Here is a 23,307-nt window from a genome sequence, read left to right as displayed (position 1 = left end):
AGAGTTACTAATAATGAACCGCCAATATCATACAACAATTTATTGTGATTGAACCCAAAAAAGCCCCATATGTGAATGTGTGGTATGAAAAAGCAACAAAAGATACACAAACAACATCGTTGAAGAAGCAGCATTAAACAAATTGAATGCGTCTAGTCCAAAACCACTGAAACTATTGGGACAAAAAAGTCAGCTAAACAGTTTAATTTGAAATAATATGCTAGCTTACTACTCTTGCAATTATGACAAAAGGAGAGTAGTATGCCAATTTGACGTTTAAAATTCAATACTTACTGAGAGCAGCTTTAAGATGTAGGCTACAGGATAAGTCTTCCATCATTTATTAAAATACAAAAAAACAAACAAACACAAAATAATAAAAAGTGGAATGTTGTTAGAATGCTGTAGGCTGATTATAGAGGCTACATAACATTCCCTACTGTGACGTTTTACAAGTGGCATGAAGACAATGAATTATTCAGAATACTGTGTCTGGATCTTACAGTCCAGTAAACCCACAGCATGCTGTGACACAGTTTTTCTCATACATGCATTCACACACATAGACATGTACAAATATTTGAATAATTTAATACTTTAAGACATCATTACTGATTATTGATTTGCTACTGAATTGTGTTATCATGTGCTAATAAATCTAGAGCAGGTTTGTACGTGTACTCTTGCAACCCTGCTATGGTCTCAGCATTTTACAATCCCTATGCAGTAGGCGTGTGAGGGTTAAGTGGGTAAAGCTGCATGTGCTGCATTTGTGACTTGATTCTTGCCTGAACTTGTAATAATCTCTTAAGAAGGGTTCATACTAGAGGATATACTCAAACAGCTAAAAAACACAATAAATCATGTCAGATCCACCTTATGAAATAAAACACTTGTCATTTTACTCATGTGTTGTGTTGTGTAGGATGAATCGTTTTATTAGCCGATAAAAGGTTAAATTATTGTGTGAGCTCGGACGAAAACGAGGGAGGTAAATTGACTCTTTTTTTGTCTTCCTCGATTTCCACAAGCAGTCACCCAGACAAAAGCTCAAGGTGAGAGTTCATGCACATTCAGTCCTGAGTAATCAAAAATGGCAGCAGTACAAGGCTGAAATAAACGCATGTGCAATATCCGTGTTTCCATCAGGAGTCTGGATTGCCTTTCATTTGACACCGTCCTGTGCAAGATTTACAGAACACATTCTCAAAACATTATTCATGAAAATATGCTGTCTCCGCTTGTCAAACCCCTCCTTAAAAAGCATTTCTCTGAAATCACAAAATGATTCATGGTCTTCATGACTGACCCAGTATCAAATGACTACCTCAAAATAAATTCTGACCAATACGCATCAAATTATGCAACCAGCACAAAGAAAGACAGTACATATACTTGGTGTGAATTAACAACCAAGACATTATTCTCAGTGGTGTTACTGCTGCCACCTGGCTGAAGTGAAAGATGGCATCACAACAAACAAAATATAGAGAAACAGAATTGGCAGAAGAGTGTTAGGCAAACTGAAAATGACCTATATTAGGGGTATAACAACAGAAAGCCAGTGAGATAGGGATCTAGAGAGGAACAGAGTGAGTGAGGATGCCTCCAGTGGGTGGGAAGAGGAAACAAAAGCGCCATTTTGATGAGAGATTAGTTTAATTAGACCACAGCTGTGGCCATTTAGACAAACTGAAGGAACGATGAGGAAACCAATGCATTTATAACACAGCTGTTGTGTTAAGCATTTGTGTTAAAATTCAGGCTCTAGCACAGTGCTTCTCAACCTTTTTGAGTCCAAGTCCTATTGTTCACAACAATATTCAAAGGCCTTGTGACTTTTCCAGCTGTTTATAATTTACTGGATAAGGATTAAAGATAATGATTTTAGAGAGAGAGAGAGAGCTTGACTTATATCATGGTTCTTCAGAGGGAAGAAAAAAACGTTATTGAGTGAAAAAAAAACATGTTATTTTAATGCTTGTTTTTTTTTTCTTCATAATTTTAAGTAATTTTGATGCCCCTTGGAAGTTTTATGAGGCCCCTGGTTGAAAAACATTTATATTCAGACCAATTATAATACCATATAGTATTTTTTTTAACAAGATTCATTCATTCCCCTGCATGGTTGATTATTGGGGTTGATAATCTCCATTCCATGTTCCATGTGTATGATATAACACTAGATGGCAACAGTGGACTGTTGGACTGTGGTAGATCTTAAGTCTGTCCTGCCTGACTTTAACAAAGAAGCTTTTGAGGAGGTTTCAGAGCTTTTGGCACACATTTCTGCTATCTAAAAAGTAATGTGATCAGCCTTTGCTGCTACTGTAGACTGTGTCAGGGATTTCTCATTAGGTATAACACGTTGGGGGGAGACAAAGCAAATAATAAAGAAGGAACTTTGTAGAACATTCGGATTACATCTTTAAATGGCATATTTTTAAATCAAATATGTTCTGGATAAGGATGTGTGTGTGTGTGTGTGTGTGTGTGTTAACTTGTGTCTCTGGGCTAAAATACAATGTGTCTTTGTAAGTGCTTGGCTTTTGGTCAGAAATAGTCTGGGATTAGAGTGACTGGATCACTCACTTATCGAAGTTTCAATTATCTCTCCTCTCATGACCTTATATTCTCATCTTTCCCTCTCTCTGCAGTGGTTATTATTCTGCATCAAACTTTCTGTTCCAGCTTTACCAAAGTTGCATGCCCTCTTGAGTCCACAAATCTCATTCTTCACAGCCAGGGTTGTATGACACATTCAGAGCACAGAATGAGAGGCCTATCTGGGCTTGACATTGAAAATGTGTCTCTCTGTGTGCGGTGAGTGTCCCAAAGAGTAATAAAAGTTGAGAACATTTGCAAGGTGCACCTTTGAAGGGTCACTGTTTGACTGTCTTTCTGCTTTCTCGCTCTCCCAGGAGAATTACTGTATATTTTCATCTGGGAAGAGGACACCTGTTCAGGAGTGAGGAGGAGGAAGGGGGCCAGTATTAATGGGTGCTGACAAGCTGGAACCTTCCTGTATGCAGCAAAAAGAAACAGAGAAAGCCTACATGAAGACTGGATCATAGGCTGTGTCTCAAACATCCAGTTGATTCATTTGATTATCACCATTTGATTTTAACTTTACTGTGGTTAGTTAGTTTGTTTTGAATTTAATCGAGAGATTTGATCAAACTGTAATGCTGCATCCACACCATGTTGAGATGACAACACGTGACGTTCTACTCGACTTGGCAAAACTATCAACGCCTAAATAGGCTGAATCTACGGCAGTCAGGTGATGCAAGTCGTAGCTCTCAGAACATTCCCAGTTTATCAGGTGTAATTACAAGTTCTACGAGGACGTGAATGCTTTTTACAAGTTGGAATCTCATAATTACGGTAATTACAACATGGCATGAACGCACCTGAAGTATAGACAAAATTTAAGCAGAATCACATCATTTTTTATAATTATATATAGGCTAAATGCACACCCTTTTATTTGGTTAACTGTTTATACAGTTCAACAAGTAATCAACACAAGAATTCAATCCAAATTGCCACAAAAGAAGTCAGGGCTGTCACCTCATAACCTCATTCAATGTTCCCTACATTACTCCTCTAATACAGTCCACAGAATGAGTGAATGAAAATGTTTAAGCAAATTCGGACAATGAGTATGCTGAAAGTGTTTTGAACGAGAATTGAACGAGTAAACTTGAATGTCCACTATGGTTTTGGACAAATAATGCACTGTATAATAGTAAAGGAGGGGCAATTTTGGACACTAAAACATCAATCTTTGCATGCCACTTCTATTTCCTCGAGTTTGAGAAAGAATTCATCTGAAGTCAGAGAAAACCCTATGGCTACATTCGAAATCACATATTCTTTGAGTAGGTACTTGTTCTATATCATTGGTCTCAAATTCAATTCCTGGAGGGCCACAGCTCTGCACAGTTTAGCTCCAACCCAGTAGCCATATCACCCTGTAGCCCAAGACTGGTTGGCCACTGAAGCTGAGCAGGGTTGAGCCTGGTCAGTACTTGGATGGGAGACCTCCTGAGAAAACTAGGTTGCTGCTGGAAGAGGTGTTAGTGAGGCCAGCAGGGGGTGCTCACCCTGCAGTCTGTGTGGGTCCTAACACCCCAGTATAGTGACGGGGACACTATACTGTAAAAAGCACCGTCCTTCGGCTGAGATGTTAAACCGAGGTCCTGACTCCCTCTGGTCATTAAAAATTCTAGGATGTCCTTCGAAAAAGAGTAGGGGTATAACCCCGGCATCCTGGCCAAATGTGCCCATTGGCCTCTGACCATCATGGCTTCCTAATCATCCCCATACACTGATTGACTTCATCACTCTGTCTCCTCTCCTCCAATAAGCTGGTGTGTGGCGGGCGTTCTGGTGCAATATGGCTACCGTCGCATCATCCAGGTGGATGCTGCACACTGGTGGTGGTTGAGGAGATTCCCCCGCTTTCATGTAAAGCGCTTTGAGTACACAGAAAAGCGCTATATAAATGTAATTAATTATTATTATTAACCCTAATCAAACACACCTGATCCAGCTAATCAAGGTCTTCTAGGATTACTAGATTTTATCCGCTAATTTGCTCTGCACGTCAGTAGGCTTTGCACTGTGTAGGTCAATTAACCTGCTCGAAGTGTGTGCCCGGAGAAGTAGCCTACTCTCTCACTCAATCACACAGGCGGAGAGTGAACCAACTCCAGTGCATAATAACTAATAAATGTGGCCTAATAACTGTGCACATCACAACCCCGTCTTTTTAGGCAAATACCAGATATGGGTTTCATGTAAAATATTTTTAATAATACTGAATATGCATTTAACGTAATCACAATTCAATAAAACACTGTAAGTTGTGCCTTAATTCCCACTGTTATTCAAACAGCGAATTTAAATTATATACAGCAAGTGAAAGAAGAACATTTAGGCCTAAATTATTAAAGAATATCACTCTATAGTGAGTTAAAACTCTTAAAAAACACCCTTCATAATCATTGAAGCTGTCTACATTCTGGAATAAATCTCTTATTGTACGTATAACTGCACTTTGTTGTTTATGAGAGAATTTGCCAGAGAGCATAATTATGTTAGCAAGCACTGAACAAAACTCCAGCGTTTCAGCGATGACTCATCTGGGTGCCTCTGATTGGCCATCGTAAGCTCAACAGAATCATATGATTGGTTATAATACACCGCTGTAAAACGCTGAAAAATATGGCAGCATGAGCAGATTTAAACTAATGCCGGCAATCAGCACTTCTCATTTAATTTTCACTTTATTTCACGTAAGCCACTTTCACTAAGGTGAGGGTAAGCCACCAGGAGAACAAATTACGAAAAAAAGAGAGGAAAATGTGCAAAACATAAATATATTCAGCTGTCACTCATCTCGCAAAATATATAGGCCAGTAGCCATATCACCCTGTAGCCCAAGACTGGTTGGCCACTGAAGCTGAGCAGGGTTGAGCCTGGTCAGTACTTGGATTATTAAAACGTGATTTTGTAATGTAATGTCATTACACATATGGCAACAACATTCCTTTTTCTGTCTAGCTAGTAAAATGTGATTTTGTAATATAATGTACTTTTATATGATGGCTAAGGGGTAATATCCATATAGTTAATGAGTTGTGTTTGTGCTTTTTAATAAGAACTCAAATTCTTTGGCTCACAGCGCGATTCGTGTTCAACATTCTTTCTTGGAAAGAGGAAAAACAAGCATAAACGGAGGGGAAATCTGTACAAGAGGAAAGCGAAAACTATGATTCCTCATGTTAGATACATACCAGCAGCACGTTTCTAAATACTGGAATGACAACAGAAAGAAAAGAAAAGAAAAACACTCCCTCGTCTGTTCGTTTTTTCTTCCTTCACTTCCTTACTCCCCCCGTCTCTCTCTCTCTCTCTCTCTCTCTCTCTCTCTCTCTCTCTCACACTCTCTCTCTCTCTCTCTCCTTCCCTGTCTTTCTCGCTCTCCCTTTTAGTTCGGAGAAAACATGAAGGAAAAGAGGAGCAAATTCCAGCGGGGACCAAAGTCAAGTGAAAGTTTCCCCTGAACTGGGATCTCCTCTCTCTCTCTCTCTCTCTCTCTCTCTCTCTCTCTCTCTCTCTCTCGCTCACACTCTCTCTCTCTCTCCTTCCCTGTCCTTCTCGCGCTCCCATTTAGTTCGGAGAAAACATGAAGGAAAAGAGGAGCAAATTCCAGCGGGGACCAAAGTCAAGTGAAAGTTTCCCCTGAACTGGGATCTCATCATTACCGAGCGGATGGACGGACAGGAAGGAAAATATCAATTCAAGTCCTTGGCGTGATAAGCGCTTAGACGAATAAACAATCGCTAAAGACATAAACTGCGCTCGCTCGTGAATGTGTGACAGTCGCGCCTGCGTGCGTTGAGCCAGCCGGACTCGAGGCATTGGGTCGGGCTCTGGTTCTGTCCACTGAAGGTCAGAGACTTCAAACCGAGAAGCAGAGGCGTCGTCTCCCGTCGATTCAGCAGTCATGGCCGGGGCGAAACCGGGAGTTCACGCGTTGCAGCTCAAACCGGTGTCTGTCCATGAGGTGCTCAAACGGGGGAGCAAGTTTATTAAATGGGACGAGGTAAGAAGATATCGTCCGTCCGCCTGTCTGTGATTTTATGTGGCGTGATAGTCGACTAGTGTTACATGTTGAAGTAATTTACAGGGGAACATCTGACACCAAGGATCAGGAGTTCAACACTCTTCCATTAGATCTCGAGTTCTTGTGTTCTGAGTCTCATATTATTAACACTCAACTTGTGTTTTGTTTGCTGTTTTTTCTTCATACCTTAAAGTTCGAAATACTTTAAGTTGTTCTGCTTACAATCATAATATTATTATCTACTGAGAAACAAACAGTCTGTCTAAGTGTGCTAAATGTGTAAGATCTTGAAATGCACGAGTCGTGTTGCATGTGGAGTTTAGTTTAACCCTTTAATACAGTTTCTCGACTGATTTGTAGACCAGTTTAGTGTCAGACAAAAACACGTGGATCAGATGCATTTTCTGATCCATGATTATTAAACCCCATCCTTAGTGCCATTAGACAGCAAACTTTGTTGTTGGGGTCTTTTAAATTTTGTTTCACATTGAAGGAAGAGCAGAAGTTCAAAAGCACCCTCATTATGTTAGAAAACTGTTAGGCATTAGGTAAGTGATATTAGGAGATTAACATGATATCAGTTTGTATAAAAATATAAATAATATTTTACACATCACACTTTTAAAAACTTGAACCAACAGGTACCATCAGACAGTCACAGATGAACAGCACATGCGTAAAGTTTATTTATAGTAGCTGTATGTATAAAATAAGAGCATGTTTTAACATTTCAGGTTTTGGAGCATGTATTAATGATATCATGAGTTGATTTAGGTATGTTACATGAAGGTAGACTTCCAGAACGTATCTAGATGAGTCACCTGCCTTGCACTGACAGAGATCAATGTAAGATGTCCTTGTTCAGGACAGTTTGAGAATCACATAACTACTGCACATATGATGGCAAATTAGAATTAGTAAGTTAATAATACATTTGTTCACTGGAAACAGAAAACATAATTACCCCTTGAGTATTTCTTCTAAGGGGTTAATGGCAACATAAACCCATGTTTACAGTGGTGTAATGTAACGAAGTAATAATACTTCGTTACAGTACTTAAGTATTTTTTGGGAGTATCTATCTGTACTTTACTTGAGTTTTTATATTTCAGCGAACTTTTACTCCACTACATTCCTTAAATAAAATGTATACTTTTACTCCGATACATTTCCCCCAAGCATATTAGTTACTTCAAAATAGTCAGAATTCAGAAGAACACGGACTGTAGTGGTCTGGCGTTTGCAAGTTAAGCCCGGCTCACACTGTGCAGTTTTGGCCACGATTTGGTCGTCTGAGACAAATTTAGAAAATCCTAAAAGTTTCCTATAATCCTAGGCTAAAATCTGTAGTCTTTGATCGTTAGTTTGACATGTTCAGCGACAGCCGATTAATGACCGTTGCGATCAGGGCTGGAGTGGGACAAAAAAATCGGCTCAGGCATCTTTTGGTCCAGGCGGCCACCACCAATTTCTTTCTTTCTCTCTCTCTCTCTCTCTCTCTCCTCTCTCTCTCCCTCTCTCTCTCTATATATAGGCCTATATGATTTTTATGCTTTTTAAAGAAGTCTCCTCTGCTCACCAAGCCTGCATTTATTTGATCCAAAATACAGCAAAAGCAGTAATATTGTGGAATATTTTTAGTGATTAAAATAACTGTTTTCTATTTGAATATATTTCAAAATGTAATTTATTCCTGTGATTTCAAAGCTGAATTTTAAGACTTCTTTAAAAAACATAAAAAAAATATTACTGTTCAAAAACTTTTGACTGGTAGTGTATGTATGTATGTATCACACTCATATCACATCTAGTATTTTTGAATAAGAATAAAACATTGTGTCTTTCTAAATTTAAATCTAGATTTATTCGCATTGGCCCATGGAAACCTCTATGAACACACTTGACTTGACTTGGCCAAAAAAGCGAGGGGGACGAATTTACATTTGATTAAAAAGAGTGTACGTATTCTACATTCATGGCGCGCACACACATTAGGGATAGGTTAGATGTCTGCCTCCGTTGCGAGTCCCTATCATGCACTTTACCGATTCAACTACTCTCCTCTCCTCCTCCTGCCTGGCTCTTTGTCCAGCCTCACATTTACCGCAGAGCAGGCCTGTTCTTGATAAATCTGCTGTGAAAACGTGGGAAAAGCCGACGAGGAAGAAGTTGGAGTGAAGCGATTCTTCATATAGGCGTCTCCTCCTCCTGCCTGGCTCTTTGTCCAGCCTCACATTTACCGCAGAGCAGGCCTGTTCTTGATAAATCTGCTGTGAAAACGTGGGAAAAGCCGACGAGGAAGAAGTTGGAGTGAAGCGATCTTCATATAGGCGTAGCAAAGTACTTCATCGCTCTGTCTATAGCGCATTGTGATTGGATGTTTACGCTGTCTATACAGGAGACAATCCAATGGGCCACTGGCTGCTCGCTGTCCCTGTGTGATGGTCCTTGGCAAAAAAAACATTCTGTCGGCCCCTTAAGTGCGATGCCCGGTATGCCTGAATACCAATCCAGCCCTGGTTGCGATCAAATTTGACCTCCGACGAACTTCTGGCAGTGTCAGAAGATTTGGCGCACAGTCCTGCAGTGTGACTTCTCCTACGACGAACGTGAAACTGTCTTCGTTTTTCAAGACAAGCCATGATCAGAATTTATGCTAGAGATTTCTTCTAACCGCATAAACTCCGGCGCTCTCGTCCTCCACTCACGGAATTCATCTGATTTGCTATGATAAACACCAGTTGCACTGCTGATTTCATGTGGATGTGTAGTGCTGCTTGCACTATTCTGCATAAATACGCCGGTATTGCCGCCATTCATATACTTTTAATGATAGCTAACATTACAGCCCCGCATGCAATGCAGCTCACTGAACATGTATAGGATGATGACAAGTTTTTTTGCACGCACCCGTTTTTAACACGTCTTGACTGTCGTACAGTCTGACATTAATGACAACTGAGATCCCACATGTGTAGTGCTGCTTGCACTATTCTGCATAAATACGCCGGTATTGCCGCCATTCATATACTTTTAATGATAGTTAACATTACAGCCCCGCATGCAATGCAGCTCACTGAACATGTATAGGTTGATGACAAGTTTTTTTGCACGCACCCGTTTTTAACACGTCTTGACTGTCGTACAGTCTGACATTAATGACAACTGAGATCCCACTGTGTGACATGATCATGTTCGTACAGTCTGACAAGTACAATCCTAAAGGACTTTTAAAAAATCGCACAGCGTGAGCCCGGCTTTAGACTCATAAAAACACCTTTGCTCATGTGCAAACAAGTGTGTGCACAACCGCGGATGATTAATTTTCCACTCAAGTCGAGGATGGGGTGTGCGATATCGCATCGTCTGCGATAATATGGGAAGTGTTGTTGTAATGGTGTGCGATCTGACATTATCAAGTAGGCTATATCATCAGATCACGCACGCACGTTGATTTAGTCTATTAAAACTCAAAATTCAAGGCATTCTAAATTGTAGACGGCAAAAATGCTTCTGTATACTTTTTATATTTATATAATTTAATATAGTTAACTTAATCAATATCACACAAAGAGTACCGTTTTTCTGCAGATATCAGCATGAACACATTTAATAATAATTTTATACAAGTTCAATAAAGCAATGTGACTTAGGCTATATTTTAGACATAATATTGCTTGTTTTTGCTCAATTTTGCTAACGAAAATAGTTCCAAACAAAGATCACAGCACTGTTTTGCGTCTCTGAGCAATGGATGGTGTTTACTTATTGAATGAATCAGCTTTTTGAACGAATCGGTTGAATAAATGATTCAGTGATTCACTCATTAACACAGTCGAATGCTTTGTTTCTAAATGAATCAGTCGTTTGAATGAATCGGTTGAATCTCAATGACTCACTCATTAACAGTCACTTGCTGTCACCTACTGGCGGTTTTAATTTCACATTTCGACTATTTTTGTTCATGTTTTAAATTATTTCAAATATCAGTATTCAATGTTTTATGTTAAAAACAAAACATTAGGCCTATTTATGCATCTGTAACTGCAGTTTAAATGCATCCATGTCCCCTCTGAGATACATAAACTGTGTAAATACATCTAAATGCTATGTCAGATGCAGATTCCAGAATCTTGCTACTCAATCTTGCTAACTCATTTTTATATATTTATTTGCCTCTTTTCCATTTTGCACTTACTTGTACTTTTACTTTCAATACTTTTCGCACTTAAGTACAATAAATATCACATACTTTAAGACTTTTACTCAAGTAATATTCTAAAAGGTGACTTCAACTTCTACCAAAGTCATTTTCTGATAAGATATCTGTACTTTTACTTTAGTATGGCTTTCAGGTACTTTATACACCACTGCATGTTTACAAGAAATCACCATCTCCTCTGAATTCTTCCGCGTAGTTGATCTCCTGGCAACAAGGGTCTGTGAGTGAGTGTGTGTGTGTGTGTGTACGGATCATGTTTCAAATCTCGCATTGAACAGCCATTACAGTTGTAATTATGTTGAAGGATTAGGGGGAGGGGGCGGGGAGAAAATCTTCGCCTCTTTTCCATTATTTGATCAAATCACTGAGCACTAATTTAGCAGATCCCCACTGCTCTTAACTGGAGTTCAAAGAGCCAACACCTTTTGATAAGAGCAACGTTGAGTAAGGAGAAAGTGGCCTGTACAACTTGATGCACTTCGTGTCTTAAAAGTCATTAATAATTAACTTAAGCAGCCCATAAATGCTGAGTGGTTTGTATTGGGCTAACTCTAGACATACTACAGGTGTGTGTCTAGAGAGAGAGAGGCTGTCGTAAACCTTCAATATTATAGAACTGTTCTGACCATTGTAGATAGAAAACAGCATTTCATTTGGAGAGTGTGTGTTAGTGCATCCATTGGCAGATGAGCCTGTCTTTAGAGGCGCTCATAAATAAATAACTAGCTGCATTTAACTATAATGAGGTCTTATTATATCCTTATCTGAGGTCATAGCTATAGTTAAGGACATAATAGTCCAGAAAGGCAATTTAACCTTCTATTGTCTATAGGCAATTTTTGACCTATTTTTGTTAAAGAATATGCTATAAATACTCTTTTTATTATTTTTATTTTATTTTATTTGTTTTAATAAACAAAATGAACTATACGACCCAGATTTTTTGTTATTGTTGTTGTTGTTGTAATATATTTTAGCCCATCACTTATATTGGATCTAAAGACACATCCAATGTAAAAGGGCCTCTTGGATATATTTTTCCCTTAAAATACTACATAGCAGCAGATACACTAGTGCTGAATACTTAAAATGCTGTGGCAGCTATAGTTACTGTAACAAATAATTTTTGCGTAAGTGGGGATAAATGGATTTGTTGCATTGTGTGCGCAAAGTGGACCCATGATACAATCACAATGGAAATTGATTTCCGTTTTTTATTGTAGCTCTATTATGTACACTGCTAATTAAATAACAGCAGAATAATACAGAAGTTTTAATAAAATATGTGAGATTATGAAATTCCAAAAGTGAAGAAACTAACCAGGAATTTGTGTCTCAAAGTTATTTAAACTTTCTTGTTACTCAAATAGTGTTACTCATTATTTATATAATTTAATCTAATATATAATTTAAAATAACAAAATAATAAATATATATTTTTTCTATCATAATACACTTTTGTCTAGATAAAAATTATTTTCCTTAAGGGGGTCGTTAAGCCCATTTTAGTGTAGTCAAAAATAGGTGGATTATTAATGGCATATTCAAAGATCACAGGTAAATGCTGTTAAGTTACGTAAGAGACAGTGTTATGTTTTATCTCTAAGATGAAAGGTATAAGTCACATAGCGTTTCTGATGGCATAATGTATTTTGAATGATCTTTAAATAACACAGACATGGAGAAAAGCTTTTAAGTTGAGCAAACAAACAAACTCACAATATGTAATTATGTCAGGTCAGGGCCTGAACTCTTTCAGTGATGGTATGGCTTTTTGTTTTGTGAAGTAACAGTCTGCTGTGTGTTTAAATCCCTTTAATGCCTTGCATGCTGTCACTGTGCAGTTGTGTCTCTGATGATTTGCACTGAGGAAATGAAACGGCACAGGGCTCAGTTCCACATGGTGCTGAATGTCAGACTTCAACGAGGAAGAGGTTGATGCAACAGTGTCTTTCTGTTCAGCTCTGCCTCTTTACCACCCTCCTTGTGTGCTGTTAATCTCTCCTTCTGTCTGAAGGAAACTGTAGTCAAACATTGTGGCTACTGATGTGATCTAATGATCTATAATACATGATCTAATTCTCAGAATGAACCGGTGCGAGTCAGACAGTAAGACGCAATGCTCTAGTGCACCTTTAAACATTCAATGAACCATTTCCCAAAACTCGGCTAGTCTGGGATTGAAAGCCGACTTGGACAGGATCCCAACTGATCATGGAATGGACTGCAGCTAAACTTAATCCCCTTCATCAAGACCGCTGCCTCTCTGGCTGCATACACACTGCAGCTAAATACAGTTGTCACTCCACTTCTGACTGATTAATCTCACTGTGCTCACTTAGAGTTTGGTTATTTATGAAAATTAACATTGTGTTGCATTGCTAAATATACACCTGAAATTAGTGACAACAGAATTTTCATAATATCTCCTGATTACAGCACCCAACTTAGCAACTTAATGTAGTCATGTAATTAAAAGTAGAAAAGGCTTCGCTATTTAAAAAAACATAACACTTATTCAGCAGGGCGCATTAACTTGATCTAAAGTGATATTAGTAAATCCATTTCTAATGTTACAAAATATTTCTAGTTCAAATCAATTCTGTTCTTTCAAACTTTATATATATCAAAAGGAATCCTGAAAAAACATGTATCATGGTTTCCACAACTGTTTTCAATATTATTAAGAATAATAACAATGCTGCTTGAGTGCCAATTCAGCAAATTTGACTGATTTCTAGAGGATCGTGTGACACTGACGACTGGAATAATGGCTAGTGAAAATTCTGCTTTACCATTACAGGAATAAATTACATTAAAAAATGTGTATATTTACTTACATTAAAAAAACAATGTGTATATTAAGACCTTGCATGTAGTTCAGTGAAGACAGTGTTGTAGTACTGATGCACCTGAGCAAATCAGCTAGCTGTGAGCTTTGACTTGCAAATTTATCCTCAGTCTTCCGCTTGACCGTTGTCTTTGGTGAAAGTGAGCACCGAGGGTTGTAGTTAGGGGAATATTTTGGAGCCATGAGGACATAGACACAGTCAAACATAAGAAATAGTGACAAATCCTACTTGTGTGTTTGAGAGAGATAGACAGACAGATGTAGCTGCCTTGCATGTTTTTCAAGCGGGACCATAAATGTCCAAACCCAGTAAGCATGGTTTTGGTTTGGAATGAACATATCCTCTGTCTAAACAAACCAGTCTTACAGAGGATTCACAGGAACTATAATATGCATCTTTTTCTCTCCAAGGGAATTCCACAGGAAGTTTTTAGGGTTTGTGATTAACTGTGTGAACTGCAAGCATTTCTCTCAATGGAGCAGAAAAACAGCAGTGACTTGGACACGCAGGGTGACTGAGTGAGGGATTGGCTGGTGTAGGAGGATAATTCTGAGAGGGGAGGGCGAACTGTGCGTGAGCGGAGAGACGTTTCGTACACGGAGGCCAAACAAGGAGATAACATGGAGGCAAATATTGAGAAGTGACGCCAGGCACGCTGAGGCACACATAAAGTAGAGACCATGTAGGCAGAGAGGAAAAAATCACAGGAAAAACACAGAACAACTGACGAACACTAGAGTCTACTTCTGTTACCGATGGCCCACTTGCTGTCTCTTTCCACTTTTGTCTTCCCTCCTCTTTTTCATCCTTCATTATGTACTCGTGCTAACTGCTCTGTTTAGCAGGCACCAAACGTATGTGTGTTTGTATGAGCTGTGGTAAATCTGGAAATCTCACACTATTAAGCCCACAAGTTAAATATTATCGTTTTGACTATATCAAGTGTGACAAGCTGTGTTTTGTGTGTTTAAGAGACTATTTGACTTTGAGGAAGAAAGGAGTTGTGCATGTTTAGTCATGTCTGCTGCGCATGTGTACACATGAGCTGGGCACATCCTGTGAAGGGAATTGCTCCACGTATAATAATATTAATGTTGTTTACGTTTTTATGGTTCCCTAAATCTCCTAATTGAGGCAGTGTGTTTTTGTGTGTAGAGACTCATGATCAAGCTATGAAATAATATATATTTTTTTTTTCACATTTTCTGGAAAATATATACCGAATGAATCTAAACAAGTTAAGCGATGCTGGTAATTTAACATTTATTTATTTATTTTTGCTGAAGGAATATTTTGACAAAACATTTAGCCTAGTAAACGCACAGGTGTTGAAGAATGTGAGCAATTTTGTGTTACATTTTTTGGTCTGCTTTTACTTGAGCTAGTAAGCAACCAACCAGAACACCACAGAATTTACATTTTTATTTAGGCCTATTCATTTAGCAGACTCTTATCCACATCAACCTAGAAATGAGGAATACAACAAGTGATTTATCATAAGGAGAGGTATTGACACGAGAAGTGCTAGCAATACAAAGTTTCTAGCTAGAAGAAAGAATAGAAAAACAAGTGTGTGTGTTTCTTGTTGCTCATGGAACACACAGAAAAAAGGGGTTTAAAATGGTACCTTTTGGGGTACAACATCTTGTCCCTGGAGCAGTACCCTTAAATTTCCTTAGATTACCCTTAGATTTCAGTTGTTTCTTGAATATTGTCAGAGATTCGGCTGTCCTGATAGGATGAGAAAGATCATTGCACCAGCCAGGAACAGTAAATGAAAATGTTCTGGAAAGTGATCTTGTTGTCTCTCTGTGATGGTACCATGAGGCGCTGCGCTCACTTACCGATTACAGGCTTCTGGGGCCCGTTCTTCGTACCTCGCTTAATACATCTGAGATGATTTGAAAGTTGCCAGATCTTCTAATCATGATAACTGATCTCTGGCTAATTTGGTTCTTCAAACGAATTTGCGGATTTGATGAAAATATCTGGATTAAGTTGTCAAAGATTACTGTGTGTTCCCCGTAAAGGGCAGATGTATCTATACTCTAAACCACGATCAGCAATGCAGCGACTGGCTGGCGGCGAGACAGCAACGTAATGAATAACATCATATAATTAAAAAAGACACCTGACGAAAAGCTTGACAAATTTCTGGACCTTTATAAGGAAACAGTCAAGTGAACAAAACTACATAAGTGTAATAATAGATAAATTAAATGTGCACTGTTTTTATTTTATTAATTTTTTTTTACATGATTCCCGATTATTTATATTCATGATTTGTACAGGCTTTACACCTTTAGTTCAATGTTGTAATTAGCAATTCATGTAATTTTATCTTTGAAGCAGATTTGTTATGTGACAGCATTAATTAAAGTTGCTTAAGGGTCAGGATCAAGTTATCTGCATCTCCTGCTCTCCAGCAAGCCACTCCCATAATAGCTGTCACCATTCAAATTAATGCACGACTCAGATTAACTGTACAGCATGTGTGTAAGACTCTAATACAATTATAAAGTTATTATTTTATCACGAATAAATCTTTCAATGAGTAAAATTGGCTGCGTCTACAGTATTATAGATTACGCAACATTATAATATTATTTTCAAATACATTTTTTTAATTATTATTATTTTAAATGATTGCCCCCGGATTAGTAGGGTACACTTGTAATAAGGTAACTGTGGCTGGGACAGATTTTAAACATCAGTTCCACTTAAAAAGATGCAATCTAATCCTGTTTACATGAAATAAGCCTGCTCCCGAGATCATGCCAAATCGTCAACAATCAAATCCAGCTAACTGAGTTAGCAACGTAAGAAGAACGGGCCCCTGGGGAGGATGTAGAATCATACATACCAACCACTTAGCAACATGCTCAGAACACCCAGAAACCGCATAGAAATGGCCTGGCAACCAGCCACAACACTCGAGCATTATACTACTTTTACACTTGTAAGCAGTCTTGACTACTTTTAAACTATGCATGCAAGTCTTCTTTCACATGTAAGTGCCACATGTAAGTTAATTTTTTCCCCCTCATTAATTTCCTCCTTATGTTTTTCACTTAATTTTTTGCTTGTCCTCTCCCGAAACTGATCGCATTCTCCTCCCCTTCTCATTTCTTCATTCCTCACACGTCTATCCAATGTTTGTCACACGAAAGCCCACACACCCCATCAGAACACATGTGCATGCACACCAGTGGCGTGTGGTGGTCTTCTGAAATGTGGAGGCAAAGTCTTCTCTCTGAGTTTGGAATTTTAATCCAATTTAAACTACATTTCCATTTGTTTACACTGTTTCCAGATTAAAGGCATATGGAACAGCATTTATATGACACTATAAACAAATAACTGTTGCTGTTATAATTTTAGTATGTGTACTGTATATTAGCATATGTGACCCTGGACCACAAAACCAGTCATAAGGGTAAATTTTTTTAAATTGAGAGTTATACATCATCTGAAAGCTTTTCATTGGTGTATGGTTTGTTAGGATAGGACAATATTTGGCCGAGATACAACTATATGAATATCTGGAATCTGAGGGTGCAAAAAATCTAAATATTGAGAAAATCGCCTTTAAAGTTGTCCAAATGAAGTCCTTAGCAATGCATATTACTAATCAAAAATTAAGGTTCGATATATTTACGGTAGGAAATTTACAAAATATCTTTATGGAACATGATCTTTACTTAATATCCTAATGATTTTTGGCATAAAAGAAAAATCAATCATTTTGATCCATACAGTGTATTGTTGGCTATTGTTACAAATATACCCGTGCGACTTAAGACCGCTTTTGTGGTCCAGGGTCACATATTATACATTAAAACCAAATCCTCTCCCCAAAATTTAAATTCTGTCCCTGCATTGAAAGTCTATTCCACCAAAACTGTAAGGCTTAAAAACAAGACATTGTAAAAGTAATCCATATGAATTGAGCAGTTTAGTCCAAGTCTTCAGAAGAAACACGATCGCTATATATAATAAACAGATCTATTTTATTTTTTTAATATACATATTTTTTGATTCCAACTCAAGTGAAAGTGATGTCAGAGTGAATGAGCTGTTTACTTTATAATTAACCTTCCATTTCCACACTTTTGCACTTCATTGAGAATGCACTGATCTCAAAGGAGGCAAACGACCTGTTTGTTTCTGTCTGAAACTTGATCAGCCAGTGTTACTTAAGGACAATATTGCTTTAGAAGAAAGTCATTTGATCTCATATTTCGTAATATTTATTTAGGGGTTTTTTTGTACTGTTGATTATTTCTCATCAGAAATTTGCTGTGAAGGCCTTGCCTCCCTGCCTCCTTGGGGAGAAACGCCTTTGGTGCACACAGACGCACATTGCAAGGGGTTGATGTGGTTTGCAACATGCAAAACTCGACCGGCCTCATACCATCTTATATGTGTCAGCATGCTGTTTTGGTTTGCTGCCAGAAAACAACTGATTTGAAAGGATATAGGAAACAAGTAGCAGCAAAGCACAAATACAAGAAAATGCATGCATTCTGGAGCTTTTCTGTCGCCTGTGCTGATTATTCAGGATAAGAGCTGTCTATGAACAGTTTCCTGGAAAGGGCTGAGAGGGGAACACTTATCCAGGTGGGCCACTGCAGCTGTACTTGCGCTTGTTGACTCTTACCACACTGCTAATGGAGTCTCACCTCACTGCAAAACAAGCCTCCGCACACTTTCAGAAGGAGAAAACAGAACTTGAAGAGGAACATGAAGAACAGAGTCATTACTGCACACTCAAACAGAACATGTGTCTGAGTCGATGACCCACAGTTCACATATGGGTGTGTTTGACTGTTGCTCGCCCCCTCCAGCCCTTCCTCTCCTTCTGTTTCGTCCTCTCATTCAGGAAGGAGACCTTTCTGTGTCTGTGTAATTCAGACCAAGTCATTCACTCTTATGAAAGGTTGCTGTAAATCAGCCTTTGCATTAGAATATGTCTCTCTTCCTTCCTCCTTCCTTCCTTCTTTCTTTATTTACCTTAACCTGGGATTTCTTTGGCATTTTCTTTCCACTCTTTGTCATTCTTTTATTTAAGTATTTTTTTTTTTTTTATCTCTTGTTTAAATGTGCTAGAGGGATAGTTTACCCCAATATTAAACTTGTCATCATTTGCTCATACTCATGTTGTTCCAATCTGGAATCTGGATGGCTTTCATTCTTTTGTTGAACAGACTGTGCAGGTCACTCTTTTCCATTCATTTATAGTGAATGAAGAAAATATCATAAATGTGCTCCATAAAAACTTGTTCACACAGACAAATGTTCAGTGTGAAAATTCTGTGTGATTAAACCTTTTATTTTAAATAAACGGTTGTTATTATTTCTGCATGTTGCAGAGGTTTTCTTCTTTATGGAGAGGTGTACTATTTTCTTTTCTAACATGCTGCAAAGAAAACTGGTCAACCAATAAGATTTTGGTCACATGCCCTGACCCACTGCAGTTACTTAAAATTGACGTGGTGGCACTCATGAAGAGTGTTTTTCTAAGTGACAGTGATTAGCAGAAGAATTCAAAACTGTCTTTCTTCGACTCTTTTGTATTTAGTGTTGTTTTATAAACTACATGTGAATGCAAAAATTGGAACAGCTGTTTGAAAATATGTAAATGGGGTAACTTGGGTAACCAGGGTATATCTGCTTTTCAGTAAGTGTCGCCTACTGTCAGAGAGTTCATTTGTGTTTTCATTCAGCCTGTCTGCCTTTTTTAATGCTTTGGTCTGAACAGACAAATTTAAAAGTATCTTTCTTGGACATTTTGAAATGCTTCCACACTGACATGTTTGCTGCATTAGCGCGCGCCTCTGTTTGATCAGGTCACGTCATTGTTCGGTACATATTATTCTGTCTTTTCGCTTATTCGTCCGAACACCGAAAGAGCTTTTTTTGCTATTTTGGGCCAAATAATTTTGGTTGCCAAACATTCTGGGATTTCTAATATCCCTAATATTTAGATTTTACTCCCTTTTCACGAAATGATACAGCAATGAGCATTGTAGCCAATGACAGACTGTTGAGTGCATGAATTCAGTGATCATATCATTGCAACTCCAGTTTTGCACTTTCACAAATTCTTTCATCATAACAATGTAAAGATTCATTTTGCAGTGTAGACTACGTCACTGAATATAAACTCGAGCTGTGTGATTGACAACCCCATCGATTATAAAGGGAGCATTCTTTGATCGCTTTCTGTGTATAATTTAAGATTAGGCATTAGATTAGATTAGAATGAACATGGTTAATTATGTTGTGGTATTATTGTCAGGTCCATATCTTACAGTAAAAGTCTGTTTGCAAAGCCTGTGCCGAAACTGCAACTGATTTACCAAAGAATCCACAGTGAAATGTACTGAACAAACAAATAATGGTCTACTTAGACATCGACATAGTAAAAATAAATAACAATTTTCCTAGGATTAGTTTCCTCTGGAAGGTGACGTTATTTTTAGTCCAGTGATCCTGTATTGCTCTTCTCTCCTCATCTCACCAGTGTGTGTCAAAATGATGGCGCCGTGAGTGGAAGTTTACAGATTAAGGGGCGGTAATATTATAATGAGATCCCTTTGCCACATCACCAAGGGAGCAAAATCAGACACGCTCGTTTTTTCAGACGCTTGCAGAAAAGGGCTTACCAAAACAAAGTTACTGGGTTAACCTATTTCACGTTTCCTTGGTTGGTAGATGCACTGGGGACCTGATTATAGCACTTAAAACCTAGAAAAGTCAGATTTTCATGATATGTCACCTTTAACTAAAGCTTTAATCAAATCTACAAATAAGATAATAAAAACGTTTCTACACAAATCAGTATATACTGTCCATTTATTTATTTATTTGGAACTTTATTCATTTTGGAAATGTATTTACTTGGAATAAGTGGGGTAATGTACAGTCAGGTAGGTGGTTATTATCACAAAATTAACCCCTTCAGTGTAATGCATGACCCCTCTGCCTCACCTCGGGGTCTATTTAGCAATAATGAGCGACTGGTTTTACATTATCCCTTACTTACCTGTGTGTACATGTGTCTATGCCCTGCTAATCTGCTGAGTCCAAAGGTGAAGTCTTAACATAAAAAGCTGCATTTTGACAAGATGGCACATCAAATTTACATGCTGACACACAAAACCTAGGTTTAATAATGGTAGCTTTGATTATGCAGATTTTCACTGTATTTTTCGTCTCTCTGTCCACTGTCTCTCTGCATTCCCAGACTTTGAGGTGTTAAAGTCAGTCATGTTGTAGAGTGTGTGTGTGTGTGTGCGCATTATGTAAGAGCTATAAAAGCATGTAAATACTGGAAGCCAAATACACCCAAAAGCCAAGAGAGCAGGCCACTCACCCACTGAAATAACTGACATTGTTGATGCATTAGCTGTGTGTGCCTCTGTCTGAGAGAATGCATGCACTACTGTCGTGTGCAGGCCACAAGCTTCAGTTCACTTTTAATGGTTTACTCCGATAACCATTTGGAGTCCTCTGGCATGCACAAATGTCAACTATGCACACAAAGATGAAGTTGTAATTTGGCTCAACTATATATATATATGTACAGTGCCCTCCATAAGTACTGGAACAGTAAAGACAAAATTGCTTTGTTTGCTGTGGAGTCAAGAAATCATAAGAGATTAATATGAGACAAAACTACAGAATGTCACATTTCATTATTGGGTGATTCAACACATAGATGTTTTACCAGCTAAGAAGATCAGCACTTCTAGAGTTGCATCCCCCTATCTGATGTGAGCATAAGTATTGGAACAGTTGCCTCACAGGCCTTTCGAAGTCATCAGCTGTGCCCTGTTGCATTAATTGTTCAGATATTAAATGCAGGGAATGTGTCGTATCAGTTTTATTCATTGCTTCTGCATTCTGAGTCTTGCATTCGATGACAACACGCACAAATCAGGATGAAGATGAGGGAGCTGACTTTGAGAGAAAAGCAAGCAATTTGGATGCTAAAAGAAAAAAGGAAGTCAATTAGAGCTATAGCAAAAAAGCAACCAACAACGGCCTGGTTGGCTAAGAAAAACAACAGTAGTTAATGACAGACAAATCATAAAAGCTGTGAAAATGAACCCTAAAACACGTGTCTGTAAAATCGCCAACAACCTCCAGAAAGCTGGGGTGATGCTCTGACAATCTACTATCCACAGGAGACTTTGACATAGAATTACAGAGGCTACAGCAAGATGCAAACCTCTGACAAGTAGGCATATGACCATATCAAATTTTCATGTTGCGATTAATTGCCAATGCTTTTATCACGGTATACAGTATTATCATGGTATTGAAATTTAGTTGCAAAAAAGTTTTGTCATAAAATATAACGGGTTTAATAACTTTTTTTCTTATAACAAAAATAACTAATCATTTACATACAATAAAGTAATACACAAAAAAGTATAAAGTAAAAAAAATCTCAGATTAAAGTGCAAAAGAATTATAAAGACCAATAAGTAACACTTTACAATAAGATCTCATTAGTTAAATGGATAGTTCACCCAAAAATGATGTCATCAATTACTCACCCTCATGTTGTTCCAAACCCGTAAGGCCTCTGTTCATCTTTGGAGCACAAATTAAGATATTTATGATGCATTCTGAGAGCTCTCTGACAGCAAGGGTCCTTATATGATCAAGGTCCTGAAACGTAGCAAGGACATCGGTAAAATAATCCATGTGACATCAGGGGTTCAACCGTGATTTTACAAAGCTACGAGAATACTTTTTGTGCGCAAAAGGAAAGAAAAAACAACTTTATTCAAAAAATTGTCTCCTCCGCATCACCCTAGCACCATTTTAGAGAGTATCCACTGAACGTAAATTGTGTATGCTGTTTTGTGTCAGCAGTGCCACGCGGATACGCGGTTTACGTCGTGTATGCTTTGATTTGAACGAAAACAGCGTATCCGCGTGGAACTGCTGAAACAAAACAGCATACGCAATTTACGTGCATATTCGTTACCGTGATATATCGTATTACTGAATACTGGCACATGTCTACTGACAAGCACCAAAAATAGAAAGGCAAGATTAGAGTTTGCAAAAAATCACAAAGCTGAGCCAGTAGAGCTTTGGAACTGAGTTTTATGGACAGATGAGACAAAGATCAACCTTTATCTAAGTGATGGGAAAGCAAAAGTGTGGAGAAAATATTCCAATATTCAAGGTAATGCCACCAGACTCATCAGAAAGCGCTTCATACTGTGTCAGGACAATGACCAAAAACACCCTCCCAGTTCAGTCAAGGACTTTATCAGGGCAAAGAAATGAAAAGTCTTAGATTGCCCAAGTCAATCTCCAGATTAAAATCCGATTGAACATTAACTTCACCAACTAAAGAGGATACTAAAGGCAGAAACTCCCCAAAGCAAGCAACAGTTGGTATTTGCTGCATTAAAAGCTGGAAAAAGCATTTCAAAGGATAAGAACAAGAGTGGTGATATCTATGGGTCACAGACTCACTGCTCTGATTCAGTGATCTGCCTTAAGTTCAACTGTTCCAATACTTATGCTCACATAAAATAGTGGGATTAACTATAAAAGTGCTGTGTGTG

The 23,307-nt window shown here is 38.2% G+C and overlaps 1 protein-coding gene and 1 long non-coding RNA gene across 3 annotated transcripts in view; one reads left to right on the top strand and one right to left on the bottom strand.

Annotated features, from left to right (window-relative positions):
• The first annotated feature begins 6,160 nt into the window (after nucleotides 1-6,160).
• LOC107583283 (1-phosphatidylinositol 4,5-bisphosphate phosphodiesterase beta-3-like) overlaps nucleotides 6,161-23,307 on the top strand; it is a 67,976-nt gene continuing 50,829 nt past the window's right edge. For both annotated transcript variants that reach the window (XM_016269461.1, XM_016269460.1), the window contains exon 1: nucleotides 6,161-6,616. In XM_016269461.1, the coding sequence (XP_016124947.1) occupies nucleotides 6,518-6,616 (99 nt within the window). In that variant the 5' untranslated portion in view covers nucleotides 6,161-6,517. The remainder of the gene's footprint in view (nucleotides 6,617-23,307) is intronic.
• Nucleotides 9,284-13,855, bottom strand: LOC107583284 (uncharacterized). The gene is made up of 3 exons (XR_001609023.1): nucleotides 13,834-13,855; nucleotides 11,417-11,419; nucleotides 9,284-9,354 (listed from the first exon to the last, which is right to left on the bottom strand). It is a non-coding gene; the product is annotated as an uncharacterized lncRNA (long non-coding RNA).

This window comes from Sinocyclocheilus grahami, unplaced genomic scaffold (genome assembly GCF_001515645.1).
Source record: "Sinocyclocheilus grahami isolate Dianchi unplaced genomic scaffold, SAMN03320097.WGS_v1.1 scaffold52.1, whole genome shotgun sequence".
NCBI lineage: Eukaryota > Metazoa > Chordata > Actinopteri > Cypriniformes > Cyprinidae > Sinocyclocheilus > Sinocyclocheilus grahami.
The sequence above is the reverse complement of the archived record's forward strand: the minus strand, read 5'-3'. Positions and strand labels throughout refer to the sequence as shown.